At 47.4% G+C, this 25,280-nt stretch overlaps 1 protein-coding gene across 3 annotated transcripts in view; it reads right to left on the minus strand.

Moving 5' to 3' along the window:
* Positions 1–25,280, minus strand: part of LOC144695004 (myopalladin-like) — a 383,661-nt gene that overhangs the window by 146,990 nt on the left and 211,391 nt on the right. For all 3 annotated transcript variants that reach the window (XM_078565852.1, XM_078565849.1, XM_078565851.1), the window contains exons 9-10: positions 23,709–23,825; positions 15,347–15,665 (exon numbers count right to left, since the gene is read on the minus strand). In XM_078565852.1, coding sequence (XP_078421978.1) covers positions 15,347–15,665; positions 23,709–23,825 — 436 coding nt within the window. The remainder of the gene's footprint in view (positions 1–15,346; positions 15,666–23,708; positions 23,826–25,280) is intronic.

The raw sequence follows: 25,280 nt of genomic DNA on the forward strand, positions 1-25,280 counted from the left end.
GTGGCTTAAGAGTTGGTGCAGGAGGGAGGGTTTTAGATTCCTGGATCACTGGGACCATTTCTGGGGAAGGTGGGATCTGTACAAGGGGGACGGTCTACAACTGAACCAGAGCAGGACTAACATCCTTGTGGCCGGGTTTGCTAGTGCTGTTGGGAGGACTTTAAGCTAATTCGGCAGGGGGAGGGGACACAGAATGTTAGCAGTATAGGGACACATCATAATACAGTAAAACAATCAAATCAGAGGGAGTACAGCTGCATTAAGTTTCAAGGGAGTAAGGCAAGGCTGGGTGGCCTCTACTTTAATGCCAGGAGTACTACAGGTAAAACGGATGAATAAAGGGTGAGGATTGACATATGGGATTATGATATAGTAGCCATCACAGAGACGTGGTTGAGGGAGGGGCAGGATTGGCAGCTCAACATTCTGGGGTATGGAATCTTCAAGCGAGACAGGGGAGAGGGTAAAAGAGGAGGAGGCATTGCATTATTAGTTAAGGAGTCAGTTACTGCAGCAAGGAGAGCTGATATCTTGGAGGGGGCATCGAATGAAGCTTTGTGGGTAGAGTTTAGGAATAAAAAAGGGGCAGCCACATTGTTAGGTGTTTATTATAGACCCACAGATAGTCATCGGGAAATTGAGGAGCAAATATGTGCACAATTTGCAGAAGTGTGTAAAAACAATAACAATAGGGTAATTATATTAGGTGATTTCAACTTTCGCAACATTAATTGGGATAGACATAGAGTTAAGGGCTTGGATAGAGTGCATTTCTTGAAATGTGTACAGCAGAACTTTTTAGGTCAATATGTAGAGGGTCCTAATTCTAGGGAATGAAGCCGGACAGGTGGCTGAGGTGGTGGTGGGGGAGCATTTTAATGATAGCGACCACAACATGGTACAGTTTAAGTTTGTTAAGGACAAAGAAATAGACAAGTTGCAAAAAAATTGTTTTGGATTGGGGGAGAGTGTATTTTAGTAAAATAAGGCAGGATCTGGCTAAGGTAGACTGGGAACAGCTACTTGTGGGCAAATCTACAGAGGAGCAGTGGCGGCCATTCAAAAAGGAAATGGGGAGGGTACAGGCTCAACATGTTCCCTTTAGGGTGATAGGAAGGGGTAACAAGCCCAGAGAATCATGGATGACCAGAGATATTCAGGTTATAATGAGAAGGGAAAGAGAGGCTTTTAGCAGGTACAAGGGGAGCAAATCAGCGGAGGCATTAGTGGAGTACAGAAAGTGCAGGGTGGAGCTTAAGAAAGCAATTAGGAGAGCAAAGAGGGGATATGAGAAAGCTCTGGCTGGTAAAAGTAGGGAAAATCCCAAGATATTCTATAAGTATATCAATGGGAAGAGGATAACCAGGGAAAGAGTAGGGCCCATAAGGGACCAAGGGGGCAATCTATGGGTGGAGCCAGAGGACATTGATAGAGTGTTGAATGAATACTTCACATCCGTCTTCACCCAAGAGAATGAGGATGAAGGTATCGAACTCGGGGAGAGAGACTGCGAGGTTCTTAAGCAAATTGATATAGGGAGTGACAAGGTATTGGAGGTGTTGGCAGGATTAAAAGTGGACAAATCTCCAGGTCCGGATGATTTGTGTACCAGGCTGCTGAGGGAGGCAAGGGAGGAGATCGCAGGGGCTCTGACCCAAATTTTTAATTCCTCTCTGGCCATGGGGGATGTGCCAGAGGATTGGAGATCAGCTAATGTCGTTCCACTTTTTAAGAAGTGTTGTAGAGATAAGCCAGGGAACTACAGGCCAGTGAGTCTCACGTCAGTGGTAGGGAAACTACTGGAGAAAATTCTGAAGGAGAGAATCCATCTCCACTTGGAGATGCAAGGTTTGATCAAGGATAGTCAGCATGGCTTTGTCAGAGGGAGGTCATGTCTAACAAATTTGATTGAATTTTTTGAGGAGGTGACCAGGTGTGTACATGAGGGTAGTGCAGTTGATGTAGTTTATATGGATTTCAACAAAGCCTTTGACAAGGTCCCACATGGGAGACTTATAAAAAAGGCAAATGCACATGGGATACAGGGTCATTTGACAAGGTGGACTCAGAATTGACTTAGTTGTAGGAGACACAGGGTGATGACAGAAGGATGCTTTAGTGACTGGAAGCCAGTGTCCAGTGGCATACCACAGGGATCTGTTTTGGGTCCCCTATTATTTGTCATTTATATAAACGATATAGATGACTATGTTGGTGGGTACGATTAGTAAGTTTGCGGATGATACAAAGATTGGCCGGGTGGTTAACAGTGAGGTTGAGTGTCTTGGGCTACAGGAGGATTTAGACGGGATGGTCAAATGGGCAGATAAGTGGCAGATGGAATTTAACCCTGAAAAGTGTGGGGTGATACACTTTGGAAGGAATAATTTGACAAGGAAGTATTCAATGAACGGCATGACACCAGGAAGTTCTGAGGAACAAAGGGACCTTGGCATGTGTGTCCATAGATCTCTGAAGGCGGAGGGGCATGTTAGTGGGGTGGTGCAAAAGGCATATGGGACACTCGCCTTTATCAATCGAGGCATAGATTACAAAAGTAGGGAGGTCATGTTGGAGTTGTATAGAACCTTGGTGAGGCCACAGCTGGAGTACTGTGTGCAGTTCTGGTTGCCACATTATAGGAAGGATGTGATTGCACTGGAGGGGGTGCAGAGGAGATTCACCAGGATGTTGCCTGGGATGAAACATTTAAGTTATGAAGAGAGGTTGGATAGACTTGGGTTGTTTTCGTTGGAGCTTTCTCTGACTGAGGGGCGACCTGATCCAGGTGTACAAGATTATGAGGGGCATGGACAGGGTGGATAGGGAGCAGCTGTTCCCCTTAGTTGAAGGGTCAGTCACAAGGGGACATAAGTTCAAGATGAGGGGCAGGAGGTTTAGGGGGATGTGAGGAAAAACCTTTTTACCCACATCCTTTAAAAAGTACCTGGATGTGCACTTGGCACATCACAACATTCAAGGCTATGGACCAAGTGCTCGTAAATGGAATTAGGTAGATAGATCAGGTGTTTCTCATGTGTCGGTGCAGACTCGATGGGCCAAAGGGCCTCTCCTGCACTCTGTGATTCTGGCCAATTAATGGCCAGCCAGTGAGAAACGTGTGCTGAAATGCTCAGCGCTGCCAGGGTGGAGGTGGGAAGAGGGCGGCCGATGACATCACCATGGGCGCGTGTGAGCGCTGTGAGAAAGCTCCCTGAAGGCAGAGAGCTGCTTCAGGGAGCTGCAGGCCTGAAAATGGCCAAATAAAGGTTTTAAAAGCTGAAAAAAATGTCCATGCATCACAATCACCTGAAAATATAGCTGATAAAAATGCTGCCCATACATATTTATTTTTATTTTATTTCATAATGGAAATTTCATCCCACCCTTGGATGAGGTTTGATGAAAAATGCAAAGGCCGCATTTGCAAGGATTCGCCCGTCCATCAACCATAAGGTTGGACGGGCCATGAAAAATCGGAAACAATTGCTGTGACTTATGCGTGCGCCCGCCGAGCAAAATATCACGTGAGTGCACGGTGACATCGGGGCCATCGCCCGACGTCTTCTCTCGTGATTTTATGCCCGATCAGGTCAGGCACGCGCCCACCCGCAGGACTTAAAATTCTGCCCACGGAGTAGATAACTACATTTGAAGAACTAGTACGAGTTCAGACATTAGGCTGAACGATTCCCTTCTATGCAAAAATTTGTGACTTAGTGGGCGGAATTTAATGGTCCCACCCTGGCCCCGCCAGGTGAATTTGGAGGTGAGCAATTGGTCCGTGTGATTGGGTAGGAGAGTGCAGGTGGAGATCCCATCGCCTTGCCTCCTCTCTCCAATTAAGTAAGGGGCAGTAACACTTACAGACAGCATTCCCACCTGAAGGTCACTTAAGGGCCTCATCCTGTCGCCACTGGAATTCAACCAGCAGTGGGCAGGGGATTCACCATCTGGGGAGGCCAGCCATCAAACCCCATAATCTCCCCCAACACCAGTGACACCCTCCCCATGACTCCCATCCCACCTCTATCTAGGGATCTACTGCTGATCCCTTCTGCAGGCCCCACTGTAGTACTGGCAGCAGCCGCCACTCCTGGTGGTGCTGCCAGTACTGCAGAGTTGCCAGCCTCTGATTCACCAGCAGCTCTCAGGGGCCGGATTTCCGCCCTACTGGCGGCTTAATTGGATTGGAGACCTGACATTGCCCAGGTAAGTGCTTGAATGGAATTAAATTGCATTGGAGCCTCCCCAGAGAAAAGTGATGTGGGGCCCTAACTGGTAGGCGAGACTCCCATCGCCCACATTAAATTCTGGCCAATGTATCCTCCATTTCATAGGACTAGATACTCTTAATTTCTGATCTTAGAGATTACAGAAAATGGGAGTCACAACATGTCAAAGAATTAATTTAAGTTACTGAGGCTTCCTGACCATCTTATGCCCTTAAGAAAAGACAGTTAAACCATTCTGACGATGACAGAAATAGTTCTGCATATTTTGAATGGGATACTTTTGTGCAAAATGATCTACAGATATTGTTTCCCCTCACAGCCCTGACTTCCTTATTTACTGTGTGCCTTATAGAATTTTATAAAGGAAATTGTGTTCTTCCATAGCACAAAAAACTGGTGCCTTATGTCAGGCAAAGCAATTCAACTATGCTATCTGTTGTGAAGAATTACTTACAGGGTAGGTATAAACATAGGTGCAAATATGCAACCATATAGTACAATTTTATGATTAAAAACAACTGGTTCAGTTTTTTTCATGATACTTCAGTCAACCTAAAAAGTTGTAATCAATACTTCAAAGAATATTTTCTTATGCTTCAACTAGGCCAAAAGAATAAAGCTTAAAAAGATTAATTATCTAACATGTAATAGAATATTTATCCCTTTTCAGGGAACTAGGCAGATTTCTGGATCACCTCTGGGTTACAGAGAGAGACTTGAATTTATATTGCGCCCTTCATGATTTCACAGTAATCCAAAGATTCTTGCAAATCATGAATACTTTTATAAGTATAGTCAATGTTGTAATCCAGGAATTGTGGCGGCTAATTTGCACACAGCAAGGACAGCGCTTGGTTCATCCTGAAACAGTAACCAAGGAGGGGAATGGAATCAGTGGCTGGTGTATGGAGTTTGTGATGGGCACTAATGAGAATGGTTACATTCGGGGGTCTGGTGGAGGTTATGCAGAGGCCTTAGTTGCTAGCAGTGCGCATCAGCAGTTTCGATATACCAACAGAAGAGTGAGGAGCAGCCCAAGTTTAACCCAAGGGCTGTGAGTAGTAAAGTCCATAAAACCAGAGACGGTGAAAGGTAAATGCACAGGATCAATTCAGACAAGAGAGCTGGTCTGGGGAACAGCTGTAGGGAGGTGAAGTGCACACAAATTTGGGAGCAGCAATAAGCATTTAAGAAATTGGTCCAGCATAATCCAGCGAAGGGTGAAAGCTGAGCTTTGAAGGACAAGTGAAGCAGAGCAAAGTCAGCATCCATGGGAAGCAAATGGATAGCGCCAAACAGAAATCATTCAGCAACATGGGGGCAGATTGGGAATTAGCAGTACTTGCCACTGGCAGAGCCATCTCTGTCCTCAACCTTGCTTAAGGGTCTGTGTTTTTTGTCAACCAAAAACAGTGAAGGTATCTCCTCCGAAGACATGTTATGTTTGGGTGAGGATGGATGCTAAGGCTGTCTCAGGTATAAACATATGACCTCTTGGCCTGTGATTTTCCTCTTTCTCCTTCAAAACAAAAAAATGGGCAGCCATGCACAACAAGATGTCCATCTTCAAAATTGTGCTTGTGATGACTTAATTTGCAACTGAAAGGTCACAGATGAAAAATAAGGGTCTGCAACTCAATTCAAAAAATGCAAAACTTGGACCACAATGGAAAGCAGCTGCTAATGTTAAATGAACAACGTACTGCAGCAAAACAACTTTTCACTGTTATTAATGGCATTCCCAAAGACGGCAATATCCAAAATGGCTGAAGGTAGCTTTAAATACAGCACCCATTTAAATCAACACTCAAACATTGTAAAACAAAAACAGAATTACCTGGAAAAACTCAGCAGGTCTGGCAGCATCAGTGGAGAAGAAATCAGTTAACGTTTCCAGTCTTCATGACACTTCGGCAGACTGATTTCTTCTCCACCGATGCTGCCAGACCTGCTGAGTTTTTCCAGGTAATTCTGTTTTTGTTTTGGATTTCCAGCATCCGCAGTAGCTTTTAGCTTTTTGTTTTTAACTCAAACATTGTAGCTCATTTTGGATGCGGAACATGAAATCACTAATATATATATTTTTAAGTCCGTCAAAAGGAGACTGCATAAAAAGTGCAATTGCTCCCAGCAATGGAAAGGCAGCCTGGCTGCTGAATAAGAAATAGGAACAGGAGCAGGCCATTCAGCCCATTGAGCCTGCTCAGTCATTCAATAAGATCATGGCTGATCTGATTATGCCTTAGCACCACTTTCCTGCCTGTCCCCATAACCTTTGACTCCCTTGCAGATCAAAAATCTGTCTAACACAGCTTTGAACACACTCAATAACCCAGACCCAACTGCTCTCTGTGAAGGAGAATTTCAAAGACTAATGAGACTCTGAGGAAAGAAATTCCTCAATTCTGGGCGGAATCATCCGTGCCCTCTGGCGTCGGGCGTGTTCAGTGGCGTGAACGGACAATATGGCAAGAAGGCCAAAAATTGGTTTCACAATGTGAAACCAGTTTGCAATCATCCGCTCAGCCCATCGATGGCAGGCCACGTTTCACGCCATTGGATGTCGGGAACCTCACTGTAATACATGACCATATCATTATAAGGCTAGCCTGCCGGACTCATCCCCCTCCACTGGATCGTCCACCCACGTCGGCATGATTGCACACCAATATATTTCACAAAAGGCTTGCACTTGGCAGGCTGCACTTTGAGGGGAACTCGGAGGTGAGTGCACAGTAACGTAGCGGAGTGCTCGCGAGGGATGCCTGTTGGACTTCAACGTTGAAATGTGTTGGTCGGGGGGTGAGGGGCAAAGGCTGCCCTGCGGTTGAGGCAACTTTGGCGGGCAAAGGCTGCCCTGCGGCTGAGGCAACTTTGGGGGGCAAAGGCAGCCCTGCGGTTGAGGCAACTTTGGGGGGGCAAAGGCTGCCCTGCGATTGAGGCAACTTTGGTGGGCAAAGGCTGCCCTGTGGTTGAGGCAACTTTGGGTGGAGGGGGGAAAGGCTGTCCTGCAATTGAGGCAATTTTGGGGGGGATGGGGCGAAGGCTGCCCTGTGGTTGAAGGTAGCGCACAAGTACGTGCGGGGCCGGGGGGAGGGGTTGTTCGACGGAAGCGGCCACGCATTAGGGAAACCTTGTATAAAGTGACCATTCCTCTGCAGCTGAGACAGTTCAGGCGCAGCCACATTTATATGATTGGAGTCAGGCCTCTAGCTTATCTGCCCACTCAAACAACGTAAAGTGCTCCAAAGCTTCTCATCCGTCGGGCACAGACTGCAAACTATTGAGTGTTTTAGTGGACTGCAGAACAGTTGGATGACTGGGCACGTTGTACAATCTCCTTATTAAAGCTGGTGAAGGCGCTCACAGTCCCTTGCAGTGTTATTACCCCGGCTTGGACCAGTGTCCCCTGTGTTTCAAGCTAACAGTGCAGCCTTGCAGCACGGGTTAGGAGAATGCCTGTGCCTGAGCTGAAAGCACAGCATACAGTCCAATGGGCAAAGCAGCTGGTGCAGTTTTGTGCAGCGATGCAGCGCACTAATCGCCAGCCATCCAAGTGGGGGCCAGCACTCTCTGGGGTGCGTTAAGGGAAATTCAGATTTAACCAAACAAAGTTCTTAGTACACCCATACTAACCCAAGCATCTCTCTCTTTCATCCTGCAGGAGGAGTACATCAGGATCATGGAGGTTGGTGAACTAGCCGTATGCCTCGTGGTGTAGAGAGCGAAGACGACGGAGAAGAGAGCGACTGAAGTGCCTGGTTGAGCAGAGAGAGGAGCAGCACCCTCTGGAATAAGGGACGACTGGGGCTCTCACACAAGCTGCCGAAGAGCCACAGCAAGCTGTCGCTGGTCAGCACCTAGCTAGAACCAGGGTCTAGAGACGCCGCCTTTCATTCCTGCAGATAACTAAGAACCAATGTCGCTGAAGGCAATGCATGTCTAAGGAACTGGTTGGTCACATAGAGTTATACAGCACAGAAACAGGCCCTTCGGCCCATCATGTTCTTGCCGGCCATCAAACACCTATCTATTCTAATCCTATTTTCCAGCATTTGGCCGTAGCCCTGTATGCTATGGCGTTTCAAGGGCTCGTCTAAATACTTTTAAAATGTTGTAAGGGTTCCTGCCTCTACCACCCCCTCAGGCACTGAGTTCCAGATTCCAACCATCCTATGGGTGAAAAAATTTTTCCTCAAATCCCCTCTAAACCTCCTACCCCTTACCTCAAATCTATGACCCCTGGTTATTGACACCTCCGCTAAGAGGAAAAGCTTCTTCCTATCTACCCTATCTATGCCCCTCATAATTTTGTATACCTCTATCAGGTCCCCCTCAGCCTTTTCTGCTCTAAGGAAAACAATCATATCCTTCCTATAGTGTGGCGACTAGAACTGCACATAGTACTCCAGCTGTGGCCTAACAAGTGTTTTATACAACTCCAACATAATCTCCCTGCTCTTATATTCTATGCCTTGTCTAATAAAGGCAAGTTTCCCATGTGCCTTCTTAATCACCTTAACTACCTGTGCTGCTGCCTTCAAGGATTTATGGACATGTACACCAAGGTCCCTCTGATCCTCTGTACTTCCAAGGGTCCTACCATTCAATGTGTATTCCCTTGCCATGTTAATCCTCCCAAAATGCATCACCTCACACTTCTCAGGATTAAATTCCATTTGCCACTGTTCTGCCCATCTTACCAGCCCATCTATATCACCCTGTAATCTAAGGCTTTTCACCTCACTATTTACGACACCACCAATTTCCGTGTCATCTGCAAACTTACTGATCATGCCTCCTATATTCACGTCTAAATCATTAATGTACACTACAAACAGCAAGGGTCCCAGCACTGATTCCTGCTGTACACTACTCTTCACAGGTTTCCAATAGCAAAATCAACCTTCGAATATCACCCTCTGCCTCCTGCCACTAAGCCAATTTTGGATCCAATTTGCCAAATTGCCCTGGATCCCATGTGCTCTTACCTTCTTGACCATTCTCCCATGTGGGACCTTGTCAAAAACCTTACTGAAGTCCATGTAGACTACATCAACTGCACTACCCTCATCTGTATAAGTAGTCACCTCCTCGAAAAATGATAGACATGACCTCCCCCTGACAAAGCCATGCTGACTATCCCTGATTAATCCCTAACTCTCCAAGTGGAGATTAATCCTGTCCCTCAGACTCACTGACCTGTAATTACCTGGTTTATCCCTACTACCCTTCTTGAATAATGGTACCATATTAGCTGTCCTTCAGTAATCTGGCACCTCTCCTGTGGCCAGAGGGGATTTGAAAATTAGTGTCAGAGCCCCTGCAATCTCCTCCCTTGCCTCACATAGCCTGGGATACATCTCATCTGGGCCTGGGGATTTATCCACTTTTAAGCCCGCTAAAACCACTAATACTTCCTCCCTTTCAACGCTAATTTGTTCAAGTATATCACGGTCCCCCTCCCTGATTTCTACACCTACATCATCCTTCTCCATAGTGAACACAGATGAAAAGTAATCATTTAAAACCTCACCTATGTCCTCCGGCTCCATGCACAGATTGCCACATTGGTCCCTAATGGGCCCTACTCGTTGCCTAGTTATCTTCTTGCCCTTAGTATATTTATAAAATGCTTTGGGATTTTTCTTTATCCTACCCTCCAGTGTTTTTTTATAACCTCTCTTCTTTCTCCTAATTCCTTTTCTAAGTACCCCCCTACATTTTCTATACTCCTCTAGGGCTTCCGCTGTTTTCAGCCCTCTGTATCTGCCATAAGCCTCCTTTTTTTCCTTATCCAATCCTCTATATCCCTTGACATCCAGGGTTCCCTGGACTTGTTGGTCCTACCCTTCACCTTTAAGGGAACATGTTGGCCCTGAACTCTCACTATTTCCTTTTTGAATGACTCCCACTGGTCTGATGTAGACTTTCCTACAAGTAGCTGCTCCCAGTCCACTTTGGCCAGATTCTGTCTTATCAAATTGAAATCGGCCTTCCCCCAATTCAGGACCTATATTTCCAGTCCATCTTTGTCCTTTTCCGTAACTACCTTAAATCTTACAGAGCTATGGTCACTATCCCTGAAATGCTCCCCCACTGACACTTCTACCACTTGCCCGGCTTCATTCCCTAAGATTAGGTCCAGTACCGCCCTTTCTCTTGTAGGACTTTCTATGCTCAAAAAGCTCTCTTGGGTGCACTTTAAGAATTCAGCCCCCTCTAAGACTTTCACACTAAGACTATCCCAGTTAATATTGGGGAAATTGAAATCCCCTACTATTATTACCTTTATTATTTTTACACTTCTCTGAGATTTGCCTCCATGTCTGCTCCTCTAACTCCCCCTGACTGTTTGGAGGCCTATAGTACATTCCCAGAAAAGTGATTGCCCCCTTTTTGTTTTTAAGTTCTACCCAAATGGCCTCATTTGAAGAACCTTCTAAGATATCATCCCTCCTTACTGCAGTGATTGACTCCTTGATCAATAGGGCAATACCACCTCCTCTTTTACACCTCCCCCACCCCACCCCCCACCTCACCCTCCATCGCCCCATCATGCTTGAAGATTCTATACCTTGGAATATTGAGCTGCCAGTCCTGCCGATCTCTCAACCATGTCTCTGCGATAGCAACAATGTCATATTTCCATGTGTTAATGAACGCCCTCAATCATCTGCCTTACTTCTAAGACTCCTTGCATTAAAATAGATTTAATCCAGCCTTGCATTATTCCTTCTCCCCGTACCCTCCACCACCCCCCGACCTTAAACCAGCTTATATTTCACCCCTCTCCTATTTTTACTTAGTTCTGTTGAAGGGTCATGAGGACTCAAAACGTCAACTTTGTTCTTCTCCGCCGTTGCTGCCAGACCTGCTGAGTTTTTCCAGGTATTTCTGTTTTTATTTTGCATTATTCCCTTATGCCTTAACAGGTCTGCCTTCCAGATTGACTTAGTTTCTCTTCTATATTTCGCTGTGCATCACCCCCGACTGCACCTCCACTCCATATCCCATCCACCTGCCAAATCAGTTTAAACCACCACCACCCCCCCTCTCCCCCCCCCCAACAGCACAAGCAAACCTCCCTGCAAGGATGTCGGTACCGTTCTGGTGCAGGTGTAAACTGTCCAACTTGTACAGGCTCCATCTTCCCATCTTCGCCAGAAACAGACCCAGTGACCCTGGAAACTAAAGCCCTCCCTCCTGCGTCATCTCTTCAGTCATGCATTCATCCTCTCTATCCTCCTATTCCTATACTCACTAGCATGTGGCGCAGGAAGTAATCCAGAGATTACAACCTTTGACATTCTGCTTTTAAATCTGCTACCTAGCTTCCTTACCTCTTGTTGCAGGACCTCATCCCTCTTTCTACCTATGTCGTTGGTATCAATGTGAACCACGACCTCTGACTGTTCGCCCTCCCCCTTCAGAATGCCCTGCAGCCGTTCTGTGACATCCTTGCACCAGGGAGGTAACATGCCATCCTGGAGTCATCCAGTCACATCTGCCAGCCACTGCATGATTTGGCGTTACGTGGACATGGAGGGCATCCACTGCTAGTGGCCATGAAAGTGACAATGGTGCTCAATTTCTACTCAAGTGGCTCCTTTCAGGGCACCACCAGTGACCTCTGTGGGATATCTAAAGCCTGCACCCACAAATGCATTCATGAGGATGTCACCTTTGCGAGGGCACATAACTTGGTGCATTTCGCCCGGGACCAGGACAGCCAAGATACAAGAGTGATTGGAATTGCCCAGGTCTCAGGTGCAGGGTGCCATTGAGTGCACTCACATGGTGCTCAGATCTCCGCCGCAACAAGGGGCCAACTATGTCAACCACAAGGTATTCCATTCGCTGAATGTGCAGCTGGTGTGCAACCGCCACAAACGCATCCTTCAGGTCTGCGCACGGTTTCCATTCGCAGTCGGTCATAGATCGCTGACGTCTTCCAGGGTCTACAGAGGCTGCACTGATGGCTCCTTGGGGACAAGGGCTGCCCACAGAGGGTGTGGTTGATGACCCCCGTGCAGCGGCCTCAGACTGCAGCAGAGCGATGGTATAACGAGGCTCATGCTGCAACTCGCAACTTAGTGGAGCAGACCATTGGGATGCTGAAAATGAGGTTCCAGTGCCTGGACCGTTTGGAGCCCTGCAATATAATCCACAGAGGGTGTCACACATCGTCATCGCCTGCTGCGCCTTTTACAATCTGACGCTGCAATGGGGAGAGGAGCTGGCTAAGGATGAGGTGCAGGAGCTGGAGGTCTCCTCCGATGAGAAAGGAGCCAACGGTGATGAGGGTGAGGAGGTCCTTGAAGGTGACAATGACAGCAATGAGGCCCTCTCACTGGTCAGACAAGGCAGGTGTGCTCGGGAGACCCTCATAGCTGATAAATTTGTGGAGGATGATGACATGCCTGGAGGAGACACCATAAGATCCTCACGTTGCATCTATGAATGTTTAACTTCAGTCTGGCTTATGGCAATACAAATACCCTGTGTGATAATGCTCCTGTCATGGAGATGCACTGGAGGCCCTAATAGTTACTCAATTGCAGGAGGATAATGATGACATGCAGTGAGGACAATCCATAGATTTTGACATAGTCTCTGAGAATGTTCCAGACATATTGTCCTAAGAAAGTGTCCCGAATACTCTATGAATTACCCTCAAGTCTACCTTTGCCAATTTGATTCATCCAATCCACATGAAGATTAAAATCACTCACGATTATTTTAGTACCATTCTTACAAGCCTCCACTATTTTGTGATTTATATTCTGTCCTACAGGGTAGCTACAGTTGAGAGCCTATAAACTATGCAACTTCTTTCCTTTGCTATTTCTTATCTTCACCCAAACTGATTCTACATCTTGATCTTCTGAACCAGTATAATTTCTCACTACTGTACTGATCTCATCTTTTATGAACAGAGCTGCCCCACCTCCTTTTCCTTTCTTCCTGTCCTTCTGAAATGTCAAATATCCTTGAATATTCAGGTCTCGTATTTGGTCACCTTGCAACCACATCTCTGCAATAGCTATCATATCATACTCAAGGTGAAGAGATATAGTACCAGAATGATACCAGGGTGAGAGTTATGTGGAGGGCTAGAATAGTTGGTGTTCTTCTCCTTAAAGCAGAGAAGACCATGACAGTCCGTGAGTTGGATAAACAACAATCCTAAGGAATGCTCACCCAACTTTGCGACGACAACTCACTCAATCAGCCAGCAACCTCTTACACTTCAAACCACATAATCAGTCTTCAAAGTCTACAGTAAAGATGACTTTCATACTCTTTGTTGCTTTAAATGCTACATGAAACCAAATTGCAGAGGAAATACTCTTTATTCGGGGCAGTGGAGGCTTACTCAGCAATCCTGCACTGCTGGGAGCTGAGCCTGTCAGGGCAGGAGACTATATCAGAGAATTGGGTTACAATACCACTCTAACTTTGATTCATGCTGTCATCCAGCTATTCAACTGGAGCTATGAATTCTAATCTCACTGCCTTGCCCTTTCCTTTTTATGATAAGAGCCTCAATGGCAAGTTGGGGAGGGGGTCCGTTATCAATTTTTTTTCAATGTAGCCCTCTTACAAAGGGGGCTGATGGGGCAACTATTTTTCCCCTAGGGGTGGTGGGAAGTTGTGAACAGACTGTCTCATAACTGGCAGTGGACAGCCAATTTTCCAGCCTCTGGTAGAATCCAGGTGAGATGTGCACACTGAATGTATTTAAGTCGTGCGACCTGTCCCTGACTGCCGCATATTTCATCAGAGACAGCACTGAAATCACTGGGGGTTGCTATCTTGCTCAAAGTTCTGGGGTCATTGGACAGGATCCCAGGGTCCAAATTCTGCAACCACGGCTGGCCAGAAAGCAGAATTCACTGTTACCAGCTTTTGTCATTGCAGGGTCTATGTATATGTTTTTTTTAAAGGAATTAGCCAGTTTGTTGAAAAAAACAGGATGCTAACAGATATTGAAGAAAGCAGAAGAGTCTGATTGGATGAACTAGCTCATGTGGAGACAAACATTGACGCTGACTGATGGGCTGAATGGTCTATTTCGGTGCTCCTACTGGTGCGACTAAAAGTGGATCCTGAGCCCAGGTGGTCAGCAGGATGTCAGGAAGGATTTTACCAGCGGGAGCCAACTAAGAAGCACTACCCAGACTGCCATCTGCTTGAAGATAATGGACCAGCTTTCAAAGCTGCCGGTCCAATCAGAGGGTTGGCAACTTGGCAGTCTCAGCACTGGCACCAAAAGAGGTGGCCGCAACTGAGGCTGCAGGGAGAGAAAGAAGGTGCCTCAATGTTGCAGTACACTCGAAGGCCAATTAATCTTTTTTTCACTGTGCTGGGGCCAGGCAGGCACAGTAGATTCTGGTAATCAGAGGGGTGCAACCATTAGCCCAGCTGTGAGGGCAACCATTGCTGCCAGGGTGGCCTTCCATGTGCCAGGGATCAATTGTTAAGGGAGGCCCCATCCCTGGAACCTGCTGGGAGGCCGACATGGTTTACCTGGCAGTCTCCCATGTGGCAGGGGCTCGTCCCATTGCCAGCAAATTGCTGGCAAGGTCAATAATTGACCAATTAATTGGTTTACAGGTCACCCAACTCTGGCTGGCAGGCAGACATGCCACGGACATTCCACTGTTGAAAATATCTGAGGATGGCATCCGACAGCCCTACCGACACCTTCCACCACCATTTTAGGAGGTCCCCTACCTCCCAGCCCAGACAACTGGTCAAATTCTGCCCTATGCATCTGAGTTTTATTAGTAGAACAAGACATTCCTTGCTCCAGGCCCTCTTCAACTGGCAGCATGAATTTATCATGAGATTTATAACCTTAAAGTATGCATCCAAATTTTATGCATTGTTGAGTGCTACAAGTCTGTTTTGGTGGCAGAAAAATTTTATGCACTCGAAACTGAAGAAATCGTTAGTCAATAGAACTGTTAGTGACAACTTTCCACTATAGCATCGTGGTGAGAAGATATCAATCAGGAAATGTGCTGCCCTTGATCTCCCAGCATTTCAGACTACTTAAACAATGTGATAATTCTGTAGGTCTGCATTTGTTATTAACTACTCACAGTTTTGGTTTGGCAAATACTGGTGGGGGCTCCTTTGTGGGTGAAATTGGCCCCGATGCACAGGTACTCTGTCCATTTGTTGTGTTATGTTCCCTCTGAAATGAAGGCTCACTTCCAGTGTCATCTTCAGGCAATTTGAAATGCACTCGCAGCCCAGCTTTAGGCTTGTGATCGTGATGGTTCACAAGAACGCCCTCCAGTTTGGGTTTTAGGCGGGCAGTGGAACGCAACAGCGTTTTGTCTGGCTGGACTGGCACACTGGCCTCAACTGTCACAGAACTTGAAACATTCATACTAACAGCATTACTGTCTTCAGTTCCTGTGAAAAAGACATCAAATAGGATTGAGGAATTGCAGTCAGTTTACTATACGAAAAAATATTAAAAGCAATAGTTTTTCTACAGTCAAGAGCCAATTTTAAGAGATTGCATTCCTAGCCGTGAGCCTCATCCACCAGGAGCACATCACAGAAAATTATGCGCATGTGTCTCACAATTTTCCAATCTTGAGGAGCTCACCAGCAATCTAAGCTTCTGCAGGCAAAGTCACCACCATGAATGGGGTTTTGTAAAATCTGCCTTTAGAATAGAATTAAACAAGTTAAGGAAGCATTACATTTTGTAAAAATAGTGTTAACAAAGAACTTTACAGGTACTTTTTAGAGCACTCTTTGTGGGCCCAGAGGACCATGAATGTTTGTCAGGCCCTCAAGCAAACCTTCAGCCTCCCTGCTGGCAATCATGGCCTCTCCCTCGCTGACATGATGAACAACCCTGCCACCTATCCTTCCACCCTCAACTAACCCCTGACCTCCGATTGCCAGGGACTGTCCCCAACTGTGACCTCCTGCTGCTGGCTTTCCCATCTAGTATCCAGCCAGCTTGTTAATTGGGCCCACTGCCCGACAAGAAATGAAATTAAAAATGATACTGAGCTCCTGTCATTATTATCGGCAGGATCTCCACATCCCCCTTTTTCCAGGATCCCTCCTGCTACCACTCATCATCGCATCGTCCCCATCTCCCATTATGTAAGCCTAAACTATGTGCTCAAAGTAGCAATGAAACCCCCAACAAACTGAATTGAACTGGCACTGGTCAGAAAATCACCTGCAACTTCTGCAAAGATATTTTAATGTTAAAATCAAACTAGAGAAATTAAAATTGCATATCTAATATCATACATTGGAATAATCTTATCTGTCCTCTGATTCACTCTACAAGGAGTCTGCTGCCTAATCCTATGCAACTTCTGTCTAATCCCATGGGAGACTGCATCTAATGATTGCATCATAATGGCACAGTTGGCTCATACAGTTGGCCCCTGTAGAGCAATCCAGTCAGTCGCATTCCCCTGCTCTATCCTCGTAGTTCTGCTTCTTTATTTCGATCAAGTGCTCATCCAATTCCTTTTGAAATCATTAATCATTTCTACTTCCACCACTCTCGTAGTCAACGAGTTAAGGTCATTACCACTCACTGCATAAAAATGTTCTTCCTCACATTCCCCTGCATCTCTGGCCCAGAACCTTAAATGTGTGTCCCCTAGTTCTTGTACCAACAGCTAATGGGAACAGATTTTCTTTGTCTACCTAAACCTGTCATAATCTTATACACCTCTACCTCCCCTCAATTTACTTTACTCCAAGGAGAACAACCCCAGCTGTTCCAACCTAACCTTGTAACTAAAATTCCCCATCCCTGGAGCCATTCTGGTAAATCTCCTCCACACCCTTTCACAGACACTCACATTCTTCCTAAAGCGTGGTGACCAGAACTAGGTACAATCCTCTAGCTGTGGCCTAATCAGAGCTTTATAAAGGTTCAGCATAACTTCCCTGCTTTTGTACTCAATACCTATTTATGAAGCCAAAGATTCCCTCTGCTTTGCTAACTACTTTCTCAATGTGTCCTGTCACCTTCAACGGTCTCTGCACATGAACACTCAGATCCCTCTGTCCCTGAACACTCTTTAGAACTGTGCCATTAAGTCTATATTGTCTCCCCCTATCTGTTCTGTCAAAATGCATCACCTCACATTTCCTGGTTTTAAATGCCATCTGTCATGAGTCTGCCCATTCTGCTAGCCTATTTATGTCCGGTTGAGTCAAATGGTATCATCCTCATTCTTTGCCACTCCTCTAAGTTTGGAATCAACAAATTTTGAAATTTTATTCTGTACTTCAATATCCAAGTCATTTATATATATCAAAAAAGGCAGTGGACCGAGCACTGACCCTTAGGAAACATCACAGTCTATATATCGTCCAGACTGAAAAATAATCATTTACCACAACTCGCTGCTTTCTGTCCTTAAGCCAATTTTTTATCCAAGCTGACATTGACCCTCCTATTCCATGAGCCTCAATTTTGTTAACCAGCATTTTATGTGGTACTTTGTCAGACACTTTCATAAAATCCATCTAGGCAACATCCTCTTCTCTATTATGTCATCAAAAAATTGAATGAGATTAGTCAAGCATGATCTGCCTTTTACAAATCGCGCTGGCTTTCCTTAATTAATTCAAATCTCTGTTGATCTTTTCCTCCCGATTATTGTTTCTGAAATCTTACCCACCACTGATGTTAAACTGACTGGCCTGTAGTTACTAGAAACATTTTATGTCCTTTCTTGAATAAGGACGTCACATTTGCCACTTGGCAATCCTCTGGCGCTTCCCCTGTATCCAGGGAGATTGGGAGATTATGAGAAGGCCTTCCGCTATCTCCACCCCACTTCCCTTTGCAAGCTGGGATGCAAGCCATCAGGACCAGGCAACTTATTCACTCTAAGCAGAGCCAGCCTTTTCAGTACATCCTTCTTATCAGTTTTTACCCTTCTCGTTATCTCTACAATCTTTGCTTCCACTGATATTTTGTCAGCATTCTCTTCCTTGGTAAACATTGATTCAAAGCATTTATTAAGCGTTCTAGACTTGCCCTGCACCCCTAAACATATATCACCCTGTTTGTCCCAAATAGACCACATCCTGCCTTTTACTATTCACTTGCTATTTACATGTGGGTAAAAGATCTTTGAGTTCCCTTTCATGTTAACTGCCATTCTATTCTCATGTTCTTTCTTTGCCAGTCTTATTCCTCTTCACTTCCCCTTTGAATGTGCTGTATTTGGACTGGTTCTTCAGTGCAGAATTCACCTGACATGCGTCACACACTGTTTTTTGTTTCATCATATTCTTGATCTCTCCGTCATTCAAGGAGACCCGACTTTGGTTCCCCTGTCTTTTGGCCTTGTTGGAATGCACCTAGCCTATGCCTGAAACATCTCCTGCTTGAAAATTATCCATTGTTCTGTTGCCATTTTTGCTGCCAGTCTTTGGCATCACTTTATCCTGACTAGAAATTTATCATCCCATTGAAGTTAGCCCTCTTCCAGTATAGAAGATCTACTTCAGGTCGTTCCTTGCTCTTCTCAATCCTGTGAGACTATTGCTCAACCAGAGACTGCTGCATAATCACATGGGGCTACTGTCCAATCCTGTAAAACAGATGTTTAATCCTGTGAGTCTTCTGCCTAGTCCCGTGAGTCTGCTGCCTAGTCCTGTGAGTTTGCTGCCTAGATCCATGGGCCTGCTGCCTAGATCCATGGGCCTGCTGCCTAGTCCCGTGGGTCTGCTGCCTATCCCCTGGGTCTGCTGCCTAGTTCCATGGGTCTGTCTAATCCCGTAAAGCAGTTGTTTAATCCTGTGAGACCGCTGCCTAGTCCCGTGGGTCTGCTGCCTAGTCCCATGGGTGTGCTGCCTAGTCCCGTGGGTCTGCTGCCTAGTCCCATGGGTCTGCTGTCTAGTTCCGTGGGTCTGCTATCTAGTTCTGTGGGTCTGCTGTCTAATCCCGTAAAGCAGTTGTTTAATCCTGTGAGTCCGCTGCCTAGTCCTGTGGGTCTGCTGCCTAGTCCCGTGAGTTTGCTGCCTAGTCCCATGGGTTTGCTGCCTAGTTCCATGGGTCTGCAGCCTGGTCCCATGGGCCTGCTGCCTAGTTCCATGGGTCTGTCTAATCCCATAAAGCAGTTGTTTAATCCTGTGAGTCCGCTGCCTAGTCCCGTGGGTCTGCTGCCTAGTCCCATGGGTCTGCTGCCTAGTCCCGTGGGTCTGCTGCCTAGTCCCATGGGTCTGCTGTCTAGTTCCGTGGGTCTGCTATCTAGTTCTGTGGGTCTGCTGTCTAATCCCGTAAAGCAGTTGTTTAATCCTGTGAGTCCGCTGCCTAGTCCCGTGGGTCTGCTGCCTAGTCCCATGGGTCTGCTGCCTAGTCCCGTGGGTCTGCTGCCTAGTCCCATGGGTCTGCTGTCTAGTTCCGTGGGTCTGCTATCTAGTTCTGTGGGTCTGCTGCCTAGTCCCATGGGTCTGCTGCCTAGTCCCGTGGGTCTGCAGCCTAGTCCCGTAAGTTTGCTGTCTAGTCCCGTGGGTCTGCTGCCTAGTCTTGTGGGTCTGCTGCCTAGTCCCATGAGTTTGCTGCCTAGTCCCGTGGGTCTGCTGCCTAGTCCCATGAGTTTGCTGCCTAGTTCCATGGTTCTGCTGCCTAGTCCCGTGGGTCTGCAGCCTAGTCCCGTAAGTTTGCTGTCTAGTCCCGTGGGTCTGCTGCCTAGTCTTGTGGGTCTGCTGCCTAGTCCCATGAGTTTGCTGCCTAGTCCCGTGGGTCTGCTGCCTAGTCCCATGAGTTTGCTGCCTAGTTCCATGGTTCTGCTGCCTAGTCCCGTGGGTCTGCTGCCTAGTCCCATGAGTTTGCTGCCTAGTTCCATGGTTCTGCTGCCTAGTCCTGTGGGTCTGCTGCCTAGTCCCGTGAGTTTGCTGCCTAGTCCCGTGGGTCTGCTGCCTAGTCCCATGAGTTTGCTGCCTAGTTCCATGGTTCTGCTGCTTAGGCCCGTGGGTCTGCTGCCTCGTCCCATGGGTCTGCTGCCTATTCCCGTGGGTCTGCTGCCTATCCCCTGGGCCTGTTGCCTAGTCCCGTGGTTCTGCTGCCTAGTCCCGTGAGTTTGCTGCCTAGTTCCATGGTTCTGCTGCCTAGCACTGTGGGTCTGCTGCCTATCCCCTGGTCCTGCTGCCTAGTCCCATGGCTCTGCTGCCTATTTTTACAAAATTGTGAGCGGTATAGACAGAGTAAATGCGAGTAGGCTCTTTCCACTTAGATTAGGAGAAATAAACACGAGAGGACATGGCTTTAGGGTGAAAGGGGAAAGGTTTAGGGGGAACATTAGGGGGATCTTCTTCACTCAGAGAGTGGTGAGAGTGTGGAACGAGCTACCATCTGACGTGGTAAATGCGGGCTCACTCTTAAGTTTTAAGAATAAAACTTATTCTTAAGTTTTTAAGAATAAATTAGATAGATACATGGATGGGAGAGCTCTGGAGGGTTATGGACTAGGTGCAGGTCAATGGGACTAGCGGACTAATATTTCGGCACAGACTAGAAGGGCTGAATGGCCTGTTTTCTGTGCTGTAGTGTTCTATGGTTCTAGTCCCGTGGGTCTGCTGCCTAGTCGCATGGGTCTGCTGCCTAGTACCATGAGTTGGCTGCCTAGATCCATGGGTCTGCTGCCTAGTCCCATGGGTCTGCTGTCCAGTTCCGTGGGTCTGCTGCATAGTCCAGTGGGTCTGGTGCCTAGTTCCATGGGTCTGCTGCCTAGTACCGTGGATCTGCTGCCTAGTCCCCTGGGTCGGCTGCATAGTCCCAAGGGTCTGCTGTCTAGTCCCGTGAGTTTACTGCCTAGTTCCGTGGGTCTGCTGCCTAGTCCCGTACGTCTGCTGCCTATCCCCGTGGGTTTGCTGCCTTGTGCCTTGGGTCTGCTGTCTAGTCCCATGGGTCTGCTGGCTAGTCCCGTGGGTCTGCTGCCTATCCCCATGGCTTTGCTGCCTTGTCCCATGGGTCTGCTACCTAGTCCCGTGGGTCTGCTGCCTAGTCCCGTGGGTCTGCTGCCTAGTCCCGTGGGTCTGCTGCCTAGTCCTGTGGGTCTGCTGCCTAGTCCCGTGGGTCTGCTGCCTAGTCCCGTGGGTCTGCTGCCTAGTCCTGTGAGTTTGCTGCCTAGTTCCGTGAGTATGCTGCCTAGTCCAGTGGGGCTGCTGCCTATCCCCGTGGGGTGGTGCCTAGTCCCATGGGTCAGCTGTCTAGTTCCATTGGTCTGCAGCCTAGTTCCGTGGGTCTGCTGCCTAGTCCCATGGGTCTGTTCCCTAGTCCCGTGGGTCTGCTGCCTGGTCCTGTGGTTGCCTAGTCCCGTGAGTTTGCTGCCTAGTTCCATGGTTCTGCTCCCTAGCCCTGTGGGTCTGCTGCCTAGTCCCCTGGGTCTGCTGCCTAGCCCCATGGGTCTGCTGCCTAGCCCCATGGGTCTGCTGCCTAGCCCCATAGGTCTGCTGCCTAGTCCTATGGGTCTGCTGCCGATCCTCTGGGCCTGCTGCCTAGTCCCATGGGTCTGCTGCCTGGTCCCGTGAGTTTGCCGCCTAGTTCCGTGGGTCTGCTGCCTAGTCCCGTGGGTCTGCTGCCGGGTCCTGTGGTTCTTTTGCCCAGTCCCGTGAGTTTGCTGCCTAGTTCCATGGTTTTGCTGCCTAGCCCTGTGGTTCTGCTGCCTATCCCCTGGGCCTGCTGCCTAGTCCCATGGGTCTGGTGCCTAGCCCCGTGGGTTTGTTGTCTAGTCCCATGGGTCTGTTGTCTAGTTCCATGGGTCTAATCCTGTAAAACAGATGTTTAATTCTGTGAGTCTGCTGCCTAGCCCTGTGAGTATGCTGCTTAGTCGAATGGGTCAGCTGCCTGGTCCCATGGATCTGGTGCCTAGCCCCACGGCTCTGCTGCCTAGTTCCATGGGTCTGCTGCCCAGCCCCGTGGGTCTGCTGCCTAGTCCCGTGGGTCTGCAGCCTAGTCCCCTGGGTCTGCTGCCTAGTCCCAAGGGTCTGCTGCCTAGACCCGTGAGTTTGCTGCCTAGTCCCATGAGTTGGCTGCCTAGTCCCCTGAGTTTGCTGCCTAGTACCATGGGTCTGCACCCAATTCCCCTGGGCCTGCTGCCTAGTCCCATGGGTCTGCTGTCTAATCCTGTAAAACAGATGTTTAATCCTGTGAGTCTGCTGCCTATTCCCGTGGGTTTGCTGCCTAGTCCCATGGGTCTGCTGTTTAGTTCCATTGGGCTGTAGCCTAGTCCCGTGGCTCTGCTGCCTAACCCTGTGGGTCTGCTGCCTATCCTCTGGGTCTGCTGCCTAGTCCCATGTGTCTGTTGCCTAGTCCCGTGGCTCTGCTGCCTAACCCTATGGGTCAGCTGCCTATCCTCTGGGCCTGCTGTCTAGCCCCATGGGTTTGCTGCCTAGCCCCGTGGGTCTGGTGCCTAGTCCCGTGGGTTTGCTGCCTAGCCCCGTGGGTCTGCTGCCTAATCCCGTGGGTCTGCTGCCTAGTTCCATGGGTCTGCTGCCTAGTCCCATGGGTCTGTTGTCTAGCCCCGTGGGTTTGCTGCCTAGTCCCATGGGTCTGTTGTCTAGTTCCGTGGGTGTGCTGCCTAGTTCCATGGGTCTGCTGCCTAGTCCCGTGGATCTACTACCTAGTCCCGTGAGTTTGCTGCCTAGTCTCGTGGGTCTACTGCCTATTCCCGTCGGTCTGCTGCATAGTACCATGAGTTGGCTGCCTAGTTCCATGGGTCTGCTGTCTAATCCTGTAAAATAGATGTTTAATTCTGTGAGTATGCTGCCTAATTCAGAGGGTCAGCTGCCTGGTCCCATGGGTCTACTGCCTAGCCCCGCGGTTCTGCTGCCTAGTTCCATGGCTCTGCTGCCCAGCCCCGTGGGTCTGCTGCCTAGTCCCATCGGTCTGCTGCCTAGTTCCGTGGGTCTGCTGCATAGTTCTGTGGGTCTGCTGCCTAATGTCGTTGGTCTACTGCCTAGTCCCGTGAGTTTGTTGCCTCGTCCCGTGGATCTGCTGCCTAATCCCATGAGTTTGCTGCCTAATCCTGAGGGTCTGGTGCCTAGTCCCATGAGTTTGCTGCCTAGTTCCATGGGTCTGCTGCATAGTCTCATGGGTCTGCTGTCTGATCCTGTTAAACAGGTGTTTAATCCTGTGAGTCTGCTGCCTAGTCCTGTAAGTATGCTGCCTAGTCCAACGGGTCTGCTGCTGGTCCCATGGCTCTACTGCCTAGTCCCTTGAGTCTGCTGCCTAGTCCTGTGGGTCTGCTGCCTAGTCCCGTGGGTCTGCTGCCTAGTCCCATGGGTCTGCTGCCTAGTCCTGTGGGTCTGCTGCCTAGTTCCGTGGGTCTGCTCCCTATTCCGTACAGTTGAAATAATACTCTTCTTCTGGAGAAAATTACTTTTCTCATTTCAATTTGAAACACAATGCTAATAATATAGTAATCCAACGTGAAAGGAACGATAAATACCTACCATGTACAGTGAGTTGAGCAGTGCTTGACATGGTGCCATACTTGTTGCTGGCTGTACATGTAAACATCCCGGAGTCTTCAGGGAAAGCTTCAGCAATTACCAGGGTGCAGATCTCCTCTAAAAACATATCACTGATAATTACAGCCAATCCTCAAGTATTATTAACATGACATGTCACAGTGAATTTTCCACTTACAATTTTCTGCTTAGTGTGCCCTTGTCCCAGTAATCTAATATTAGAATTAACTGTGCCTATTTTACACCATGAAATATGACCACCTAAACAGACCATAGCCAGTGCTACATGTCATTTCAATTCAAGTCCCATCACATTTTCAAATAACTAACCTTAAGACTCTTATATATGATGTACGTAGTGGATAAATTAGAGTATTTTCTAAAATGATGAGAAATTATAAGCTGCGAGTGCAAAGAAATTTGGGAGTCCAATTAATCATTGGAGGCTGTGTAAATGTATAAAAAGAAATCAAAAAGGCTAATGAAGTGTTGGCATTTACATCAAGAGGGTTGGAATACAAAGGAAAGGTAGGTGTGCTTTATATTTTACAGTGCTGTTGTCAGACCCCATCTCAAGTACCAGGTTTAGTTCTGGGCACCAAGCCTCAGGGAAGATAAATCAAAAAGCAAAATACTGTGAATGCAAGAAATAAAGACAGAAAATGCTGGAAAGAACTCAGGTTATGATAGAAACAGAGTTAACGTTTCAGGTCTGTGACCTCTCATCAGAACTCATTGACAGATAGTCATAAGATAATTTTATAAATTCTGTGATCTGCATAGACAATGTTCACGAATACAACAGTCTTCCCAAAAGCAGAGCTCCCAAGTGTGCTGGAATTAATCAAATAGAAGCAGCTTCGGTGGATAGGACACATCTGAAGAGTGGAAGATGGTTGCATACCCAAGGACCTCTGATGAAAGATCACAGATCTGAGTCGTTAGCTTTATTTCTCTCTCTACACAGATGTTGCCATAACCCTCAGGTCAGGAAAAATATATTGGCCTTGGAGTAAGAGCAGCGTAGGTTCACCAGAATGCCATAATGGCTAAAAGTTAAATTCTGAGGGCAGGTTGCCGAAACATGGTTTGCATCTTCTTGAATATGGAAGATTGAGGAATGATCTTATCTAAGTAGTTAAAATATTAAAAGGATTTGATATGATAGATATGGAGAAATAATTTCCTTTGGTGGGAAAATTTAAGAACAAGGGGACATAATCTTGATGTTAGAGCTATGTCATTTAAGAGGAAAATTAGGAACATATGAACAAGGGGCAGGAGTAGGCCACTCAGCCCTTCGAGCCTGCTCCACCATTCAATAAGATTATGGGTGATCTGACTGAAACCTCCGCTCCACATTCCTGCCTACCCTGATAACCTTTCACCCCCTTGTTAATTAAAGAAGCACTTTTGCCACAAAAAAGCGAGGGTATCAAGTCATATGAGTCAAGATGAGCAAACAGAGTTGAGGTGTAGATTAGCAATGATTGAGTTGAATAGTAGAGCAAGCTCAAGGTGCAGAATAACTTACTCCTATTCTTATATGCATCA

This window comes from Cetorhinus maximus, chromosome 20 (assembly GCF_964194155.1).
Source record: "Cetorhinus maximus chromosome 20, sCetMax3.hap1.1, whole genome shotgun sequence".
Taxonomy (NCBI): domain Eukaryota; kingdom Metazoa; phylum Chordata; class Chondrichthyes; order Lamniformes; family Cetorhinidae; genus Cetorhinus; species Cetorhinus maximus.